General features: G+C 34.1%; 1 protein-coding gene across 1 annotated transcript; it reads right to left on the reverse strand.

Moving 5' to 3' along the window:
• Positions 1 to 4,840: 4,840 nt before the first annotated feature.
• Positions 4,841 to 6,160, reverse strand: LOC129926670 (G-protein coupled receptor GRL101-like). The gene has a single exon (XM_056032146.1). The coding sequence runs from the start codon at positions 6,158 to 6,160 to the stop codon at positions 4,841 to 4,843; it is 1,320 nt and encodes a 439-aa protein (XP_055888121.1).
• Positions 6,161 to 10,567: the final 4,407 nt, after the last annotated feature.

Here is a 10,567-nt window from a genome sequence, read left to right on the forward strand (position 1 = left end):
TAGACCACAAGTTCTGAAAGGGGAACTAGTTAGGCCAGGTTCACATCTAACTTTACATTCACTTTCACGTATCATTTGATCTGCTGGACCGTTGGGGCACTACACAAGATCTGTCAACCTTCTTTCTCCATTCTTATCTGTCATTTGTCTTTGATATTTTATTCAGATGTTCTTACTCAAAATATTGAAGCCTGCCTATGTGGACAATTTCGGGGGCGGTTTTGAGTTTGTGTTTCCACACAAACTGTCTTTGCAACCTTGTTATAGTACACGAATATACTACTAAAACGTTAACAATCTATACATATTTGTAGAGGCGAGAATTGATAAAAGACAGATAAGATTAGAGATAGAGAAAGAGAGAGAAAAAATTGTTCAATTAAAATATAGAAGAGAGAGAGAAAGTGAGACACAGAGAGAGACAAACAGAGAGAGAGAGAGACAGAGAGACAGAAAAAGAGAGACATGGAGATAGATAAGGAGAAAGAGATAGAGAGACAAATAGGGAGAGACAGAGAGAGACAGAGAGAGAGAGATGGGGGATGGACATAGAAGAGTAAAATAAAAGATTTAAGTAAACGACGAAATAAGAGACGACAACGGGACTAGAAAGAGACAAGGAGAAGGTGAGAGAAACAAACCCTAACCCTCTACCTATCAAAGTGAGAAATGGAGGAATAATTTTTGACACGCATTTTATGCCAGGTTTAATAATCGTCGTATGTTGTTAACACACCCACACACACACACGCACACACACATTCATATATCATTAGCATTGCTAATCGATAACAAATATACGCCTTAATTTGATAGTAGATAATAATGATTTTGTGGACTATAGACACAAGCCTTTATAACAAAAGCGTTTGTTTGAAACCTAGCATAGCGCGAGGATGGGTCAAAGAACATGTCCTTAATGTTGGAATAGAAAGCTAATCATTGACAATTTATTAAGTGTGATTCTTTTCTTTAGCCTCCTACAGCCACATCAAATTTGTGTACTCTAGAGCAGGGGTGAGCAACCTTTATCTATGTAGAGTCGCTTACATTTTTTTTCGTTATGAAGGGACGCATATTTATTAACGCATATAAATATTGTGTAAAATGTTTAAAATCAAAGGCCTTTGATCTAATCAGCAGAGAAGGCCTCTTTAAAATATTACAGTTAATATGCTGTCCACCCAAGCTACTTAATATTATTGTCTCCTTCCACCAAAATATGATGGGTAATGTGCAGTTCAAAATCGCCTGCTCCAAAAGTTTCAGCATATACAACACAGTCAAACAAGGATGTGTCCTGGCCCCAACCCTCTTTGGAATACTCTTTTCAATGCTAATCCACCACGCGTTTGACAAATCCACCGAAGACATATATGTTCATTTCAGATTCGATGGTAAACTTCTAAATATTGCTAGACTCGGGGTTAAAACTACAACGCAGCGGTAGTGGCACACTCTCAAGGGGAGCTTCAGTCACTAACGTCCTGCTTCTCTAAGCCTAACCATTAGCACAAAGAAAACTAACAGAACTAATGTTATGGGACCACCTGCTATAGCACCACCATCCATCCTCATTGACGATAACAAGCTAGATGCCGTAAACGAATTCTGCTACCTTGGATCTACAATCCAAGGCGACCTGTCATTAGAAGAGGAGATTAAAAAACGCATAGGGAAGTCCGCATCACCCTTCGCTAGACTCAGACCAAGAGTTTGGGAAAACCAGAAGCTCACCACAGCGACCAAAATGAAGGTCTACAAAGCATGCGTTCTTAGCACGCTACTGTACGGCAGTGAGTCGTGGACAACCTACACAAAACAAGAGAGAAAACTAAACTCATTCCACTTGCGCTGCCTTCGAAGGATCTTAAAAATAACATGGCAAAGAAAAAGTGTGTAATACTGAGATCCTCGCGAGAACAGGCCTTCCCAGCATCTTTACGCTCCTCAAGCAATGCTGGCTCGGACATGTTCGACGGATGTAGGATAATCGCATCCCAAAAATCATTATGTACGGGCAACTTGCGTCTGGCTCAAGAAAAACTGGTCGCCCCCACCTCCGTTACGTTGATGTGATAAAAATGAAATTAAAATCAGTAAACATTGATACTGACATTGGGAAAACCGCACTAGTTGGAGAGAGTCGGTGACCAAGAAAGCTATAGACTGCGAGAAAACATGTGCCTCGATTCTTGAAGAAAAGCGTGCCACACAGAAAATAGCCAGCTTCTCTACCACCAAAGCGAAACCCACCTTGACATGCAGTATATGTGGACGGGAGTGCCTCTCCAAACTAGGGCTCCACAGCCATATGAAAAATTGTTCGAGATAAACCATAGTCGTTTCACGACTGAAGAAGGCCGATGATGATGATGAGGACCTATGAGTGCTTTTAAATTATAGTCAGTAATGACCTTTTATTGCATGTATTTATTTTTTTTTAAATGCTTGTTTACAAATGTGAGTGGAGCCAAATAATATCAAAAGTTTGCTAGCAAAGGTGTTAAGAAAATAAATACAGCTTTGTGCAAAAATTTACCTTTCAGCAAAAAAAAAATGACAAAATATGTTTTCATTTGCTTGCCTGAAGAAAGGGAAAAGCTGTGTTTGAAAATTTTATTTTACATTCATCTCATTTCATTTTCCCGTCATTCTAATGGCAAACATAAATTGTGTCTTCCACTCTTCATTACCAATAATAGTAACAAAGTCACATTCAGTTTCTTGCATTTCATGGAGCAAAACTATTTCGTACTTGAGATCCCACACTCTTCTCAATATTTGCCCATGCTAAGCCAGTGGATATTGCCATGGTACAGGACATCTAAGGGGTTAAGTTTTTAAATCTTTAAGTAGTTTTTGTAACTACCTGTAGTTAAGACTCCTTGCCTGCTATGATAAGGTAGATAACTGATGTAATTAAACAGCTTCGATTCAGCTTTGCAGAAACTTTCGTGATGACTGACTGTAAGAGTGAATGGTCAGGGTATTGATCTTTAATGGTACCATTCATTAACTTTTAAGAGACCTATGGTTTTCCCAGTCAATACACTGGCTCCATTGGTTGTTACACTTCCTGTCCTGTACATCAGTACTTTCGTCCTATGCCAGCGAGTACCACAAACATCCTTCCTTGTACTGTGAAATTGGAGCATTTTATTATCAGCTCTCTTTGCAGAAAGCCTAACCACAGTTCTTGAGAAAGTGATGCTATAATTTTTGTTCTGTTCAGAACGCATACTATTGGCTGCGTCTAACGAGTACTTTCTAATGAATTTAACATCTGAAAAAAAAAGGCTTCTTGTAATGATTATTGTTTGTTAAAAAACCGATGTCTGTATAGTCAATTTATTAACTAACTCCTGTGCTTGCATTTGTCTTTCTTCATTTATGAGATTGTATCCGAAGTTATTTGATTGTGTCTCTTTTAAAATTGCACTCTTAAAAATTAAAACCTGCGATCGGTTCACAGCACGACAAGCTCACAGTTTTATCAGGAAGGTTAGTAAAAAAAAAATAATCAGCTGTCCATTCATCGTTAAAAAAAAAACAACGACATGTATTCTATTTTTATTTTTTTAGACGCATTCATGATGAAAAGCAAAAAAAAAAACTCAATATGAATATAATTCTGAATTGCCAATTAGAGTAACTTTCACTTACTTAAAACTTTTTTAGAATTCTAGAGATTGTTTTCATTAGCCTCTTTGTCGTCAGAAACGATAATATAAAATAGTATAAATAAATAATTAATAAAAAAAATAGTAGAAATATATAAACTGTAGACAGAATGTTAAAACATTATATACATGTTTAAATTTCTGTAGGTATCCGCGGACCACATAAAACGGTCTAATGGGTAGAATGTTTCCCGAAATCCTTAATTTGCCAATCCTTGATTTAAAGTCTTCTAAACTTCCTATTACAAAATATACTATATTTTTTTCACCGATTAACTTTAGTCATATGTTTGTAACACTGTGTTTCTGGGTTTTCAAATATAAATAAATTAATTAATTAATTAATTAAAAAATATTAACTGTCAATCATAAATACAATTATTTCATCACAAGAAAGTAAAATAAAATGTTTAAAAGGAACAGTATAAAAAGATTAAAATAACAATTTAAATTGCAGTTTTATTAAACTTTTATTTTATTTTATTAAAGTCCAAATCCATTTTTACATGGTAGCAGTATGTTTTTGCAAATAAAGTTTACTCGAAATACATAACTTAATGTTAACATTTGCTACGATGATTATAATATAATAATGTCGAATTTGGATTTAGATACACATCAATAAAAAATATATACAAAGTACAAAAACAAATTTAAAAAGTTTAATTAAAAAATCAAATTTAAAAAATAAAATATATACATTAGTCAATTGGCACATAATTTAAGACCAACAAATAAATAAACGCTTTGCTTCCTGTGGTCCTGGGTTGGATATCGCTAAAGTTGGGGAAGTATAGGTGGCTTGTCATTGGGCTGACTACATGAAACCCTTCTCGTTAACCGTCGGCCAAAGAAACAGATGAACTTAACAACATCTGCCCTATAGATCGCAAGGTCTAAAAGGGGAACTTATGTAGTTAGCGCCTAGGTCTGTCTTGTCACGATAATTAATGCACTAGCTACTGTGTCTGTTTCGTCACGCTAATAAATGCAATACCTACTAGGTCTGTTTTGTCACGCAAAATAATGCATTTATAATCTATTTAATGGAATAAAAGGTTTACTATAGTATTCATTTCGGTTCACATTAGAAATATTTTTTAGACAATGAATATTTCTGCTAATATCAATTTCATTTAGATTCCCATCAAACATTATCATACGTTATTTCTAAACCTGTCATTGCAAACACAATTAAACAAATAACCATTTTTGAAGCCTAATTTTTCCAAAATAATAGGACATGTGTAAATAATTGGATTTAGAGCAGAATTTATAGGCATTACAGAAATAGCGATGACGGCGTAAATTTCGCGACTAAAGAAGTGACCATTTAATGAAAGAATTCCAATTATTCCAATTGGATACCAGCACATTAAATTTGTCAGTGCAACAATAAATAGTTTTTTAGCTATGTTTAATTCAATAATTCTTCTACTGCAATTGTTTTGTATGTTATTCACATTTTTTCTAACTTTGACAATGTTAACAAAAATTAAAATTTGACCTAATGCTATAAAAAGAAACAGGATAAAATTGAAAACAACAAAAACAATGAAAGAAAAAATCCAGCCATCATGTTCTGTAGATCCCAGGGGCAGAGCCACACATAAACCATTAGAAGAATAAATATTCCACTCAGTAAATGTAATAGGAATTAGAGCTATTAGAAAACCAAAGAACCAAACCAATGTAAATGCTAAAACTTTTTTTGTAAATTTGTGTTGACCAAATGGATATGTAATTTCCAAGAATCGATCTATTGTTATCAAACAAATAAAAAATGTGGAAGTTTCACTTGAGATTGTTGACAGAAATCCTGCTAATTGACACAAATCACTATGTCTCCATTTGACATCTTCTAATACATAATTATCTTTATAGTAAATATCTACTACAGCTATTAACAGTAAATACACACCCATAATAAAATCTGAAACAGCCAGACCACATACAAACAATCCATACGCTTTTTTAAATATCTCTCTGTTCCAACCAATTCTATAGACCAACACAATGCCATTTCCAACTACAGTCAAAAGTCCTACGGTCCAGATGGTAATTCTGTTTAGAATGTTACCAACAAGATGTTTACATGAAGAGATGACATCTACAGGTGCATGACATTTGTCTACTGAAATATTTGGATTTAATATTTGTGGACAACAAAGTTTATAATCACTAGCTCGTAACTCAGACTTTATAGTAAGACCTCGGAAATAATTTTTCTCAATATTTGTCATCTCAACATTCTCTATGTATAAAGTTTCTAGTGTAAAGTATTCCGGTATTCCAATATCTTGAAATGTAGAAACTAAAGAATTGCTTAGATTTAAATGTTTCAGAAAAGTTACATTTTCAAAGACATTTAATTTAAGTGATATTTTTGTATAAGATAAATCAATAATTTCTAAGGATGTCGGAAAAAGAAAATTTTGATCAATTGTTAAATTTTCGTTGTGAGAAAAATTCAACATTTTTAAGTTGCTTAAAGCTTGTACTAATCTCAAATCATTACTGCCTATTAACTCATTATTACTCAAATCTAATAAAATAAGCTTCGAAAATTTCCAGTATTGAAAAGAGTAGTCATAGTTTGATATCTTGCAAAAAGATCCATAAAATTCAACAATTTGAAAAATAGGAGACATGGGCACCATTAAATCCTTGGTAAAAAATAATTTGGAATTGTTATATAGAGGTAATTTAAAGGTAATAAAAAACTCAATGTCATTTGTTTTGTTTTTTTGAACTCTGTTAGAAACACAGACATAATTTATTGGACATGGTGGCTCACATAGAAAAGTTACGTTTTTACCAATGTTGGATAGTATTTCATAATTTATTTTGCTAAATGGATTAATACAGTATTCTTGTACCTTTAATGAAAACTTAGCGACCCCAACGTCGTTAAGCTTAAATTCATCTTCACCAAACGGACAGTCCCGAAAGCCATCAAAGAGGTACGTGATGTAAATACAATAAGACTTAGGACATTTAATCAGTCCTTTAGGACAAGTAAAGTTTTCGCAGTTTTGTAAGTGTGAGTTATCTTGGCAGGTAGAATTAGGGAAATTTTTACTTTTAATACATCTGTGTACTAGCTTATTAGGTTCCAGGTGACACTTGAATGCTGGAGATAAAAAGTCGGTTTTGTTAGTTTCCTGTGTACAAATCAAGTCAACCTGTTCATTAGCGTTAAGATCAAAATTAGAACCGAAGTTTTTACTTTGTTGACTTTTACTTGAGTTTGTACAATCCGATAGATTAAAACGTTGTAGAATGAAATGATTATATTTAGTGGCTTGTAAAATAGAAAAAAAAATCTTACTTTCTTTCTGGATATAGTTATCATTAAATTTCTCGCTACAGGCGTAATATTTTAAATAATCGTTTTCAGGTGAAAAACCTTTATCACATTCAATTTTCTGAACTAATTTGGAAATGTCTAGAGATTTTTGTTTATCGTCATCGTTTAGTAAGAAAATTTTAACCATCCAATCAGTATAATGATTTTTTTCTACTATGTTGCTATCTAAGTGTACAGAAGTTAGTAAATCTCTAGTTAGGTCTGGATTGTTTATAAATTCATGACATTCACATATGACTAATGACGGACTAACTTCTTCAGAACATTTATCAGTAAACACGTAGTCCATAAAATGTTCAATATTCACTTCAATCAACTCATCATTAATCAGACTTGAAAAATTAAAAAATGTGCATTCGTCAGCAATTGAATTGTAAATATAATTAAGAAATATAAATGGATTATGTGAGTGCCAAAATAATTCAGTGCTGATTTTTTTTATTCCAACAGGTAAACGTTTGATGTTTAAAACTTTTGCTTTCTTAAACTCATTTACTAGCTCAAATAAAAAATGTACTTCAAGAGACGTCTCTATTGAAATTAAATAACTATTAGCCTGCTTGGCACAGTACTGGACACTTTGATCATGGCTCATAGTGAAATCATCAGCAATATGATAATAAGACGTCATTGCACTGCCTGTAGTAAAAGTAGTTGGATATTTTAAACAGCCCGATTCACAAATTTCAGCAAATATTTGAACAATATTTAAGTCACGAAAAGAAGGAGAAACGTGAACAGAATTTAAATTACTATTTTGGATTCTCTCGTCTCCAGTTGACAATACAAAAAATCTGTCAACGTTCGTGTCTCTTCTTTCAAAATGTAAAATGTTTCCTAACTCATGAATATATGAAGTCAAAAAAGTAGAAATAAGAATCATTACTACGAAAGGTCTAGGTCTAGACGTGAACCAAATTCTAGAAATATTAAATACGTCATTGATTGTAAATGATTGATCACAAGTCATTGGAGCATCTTGTATATCTTTTAATTTATTGGTCTCAATCAATCCAGTTGTCGAAAATGTCATGAATGTGTGATTTTTCTCGCCTAGTCTTTCCTTGGAAATATAATCTGTAGCTATTTGTATAAACTCTATCTGTTCTTTCACTTCACTTCGACAGTCAATGATAAACAAGATATCGTTACTTCTTGATTGACAATCTTTTAGAGGAAATAACCAAACGCTACCTGGGGAAAGAAATAATTAAATAATCTTATTTTATTGTGAAAATTTACCTTCGGAATTAAGCCGATATATACATATATTAAACATAAATGAATAGCAGCACCTTTGTTTCAGCACCTAGCTTCAACTCTATATTGAATTAGGCCGAATAGGTAATCAAAAGATATTTTAGTTACATTGATTTTAATATTGAAAATGTTTCAGACGTGAGATTTGTTTTTTACATGATTTGTTTTTGTTTTACTAAAGAAAATGTTTCAAAACAACTGTTTAATGATTCGATTTTGTTCACTAAAGTAAACGTTTTAAAACAAAAGAAGTGTGACGGGCCTGGTGATTAACGTGTATGAGTGGCTTCTTTGATGTCTAGGGGATGATTATTTTTAAGTTGCCAGACATCAGGCCATCACAGAAATATCGGGAGTAGGTACGCAACCAAAACAAACAATGGAAAAAGATACACTTTTTGAAGAATCTATATATATATATAATTCTCTTCTTCCTTCAAGAGTTTAAACAAGAAGTAAAGGAAAGATCACTCTCTTATTTCTGCGGATAGTCCACGAGAAAACAAGAGTAGTATTCACACTACTGATGACTGGCTGCGCGATGGACTGTCGTTTAGATTTATCAAACCCTGCCCGCTCCCATCTCCCTTTGTCCTGCGGGAGGTTTGGGGGAGGTTTGGACTAGGAACTAATCTAATTAATCTACTATGTGCGTGTATATATTTAGCTGATTGCCCTACTGATGCAGCAGTTGGCTGTGTTCCTTGGCGGCCTTGCAACTGGAGGTGGCGCTCTAGCAGGTAGAGGGACGTCGTGATTCAGTTCTTTTGGAGCCTCAATCTAACGAACGTTCTGATATCGGTCGTGGGCACAGTAAGGCGGATGGCTGGCTACCGTGGGCACAAGTGTGCTGCGGGCAGAGCTGATCTCCTGGGGCAGCGTCGTTAGCAGGGTAGGTTCAGTGAGTTGGTGAAGCTATTGCGTCTCGCATAGACACGTGGTATAAGGGAACGTTGTGCCTAATAGGTTGACAAGTGGACTGTCAGATAGGCCGGCAAGTAGAGCCGAAAGCGCCAAGTAGGTTGGCAAGTGCTGTAGTGCTGAATAGCACCAAATATGCAAGTGATCCTAAAAAGCCTAAGCTTAATGTAAATCTACATCGATAGTGACCCCAAAATATTCTACGCTTAACTAACAGCCACTTAACATAAAAGTGAAAATATTTTTAACATTGAGTTTTTAATTACTAGATCTAGGCTTACTTACAGGGCGGGTATTTGATTAAGCAACAATATTTATATATAGTAAGTAGATACTAAGAAGAAAAAAAATGTTTTGACTGATCGGCTACTGTAAGCGTCATTCTAAAAGAATATTACAGTCAAAGCGTAATAATTGAAGGTCAAAAATAATTAGGCGCCTATGGAATAACCCGTGGGAATCCCTTGCGCGACGCTCCGTGTTTTCTTATTAAACGTTTTCAAAATAGCTTCTTAAGTACGAATATCGTTTGTTATTTTTCTAAATAGTTTTCAAATGGATGCACACTGCACAATAGGTAGCGACGGTCCTGCTTCCACATAAAATGCGGATGACATGTCTAAGAAAACTTGTTTTTTTTTTTTTTGTCAAAAAACAACAACAACATAGATGTGTACGTATTGACAAATTCCACAACAATTAAACAACAATATAGATGAAGGCACATTCCTCATCCCATATGCACATAAAGGCACACCCTCATCCCATATGCTAGGACAAATTTGTACAAATACTCCTTCCTCCCTAGTGCTATTAGAGCATGGAATGGGTTACCTGAGCTAGCCAGGAAAACCAGTGACTTGGCTGAATTTAAGTCATTGGTTAATATGCATGACTGAATGCATGACGCGTAGGACGTAATCATCTTCTTTTTTGAAGTAACGTCTGTATTATATAAGATAAGATAAGTTAAGATGTGTACGCGTTGGCCAATTTCACAATAATTAAACAACAATATAGATGTGTACGCGTTGGCCAATTTCACAATAATTAAACAACATAGATGTGTACGTATTGGCCAATTTCACAATAATTAAAGAACAACATAGATGTGTACGCGTTGGCCAATTTCACAATAATTAAAGAACATAGATGTGTACGTATTGGCCAATTTCACAATAATTAAACTACAACATAGATGTGTACGTATTGGCCAATTTCACAATAATTAAACTACAACATAGATGTGTACGTATTGGCCAATTTCACAATAATTAAAGAACATAGATGTGTACGTATTGGCCAATTTCACAATAATTAAAGAACAACATAG

Source organism: Biomphalaria glabrata, chromosome 6, assembly GCF_947242115.1.
Source record: "Biomphalaria glabrata chromosome 6, xgBioGlab47.1, whole genome shotgun sequence".
Lineage (NCBI taxonomy): Eukaryota > Metazoa > Mollusca > Gastropoda > Planorbidae > Biomphalaria > Biomphalaria glabrata.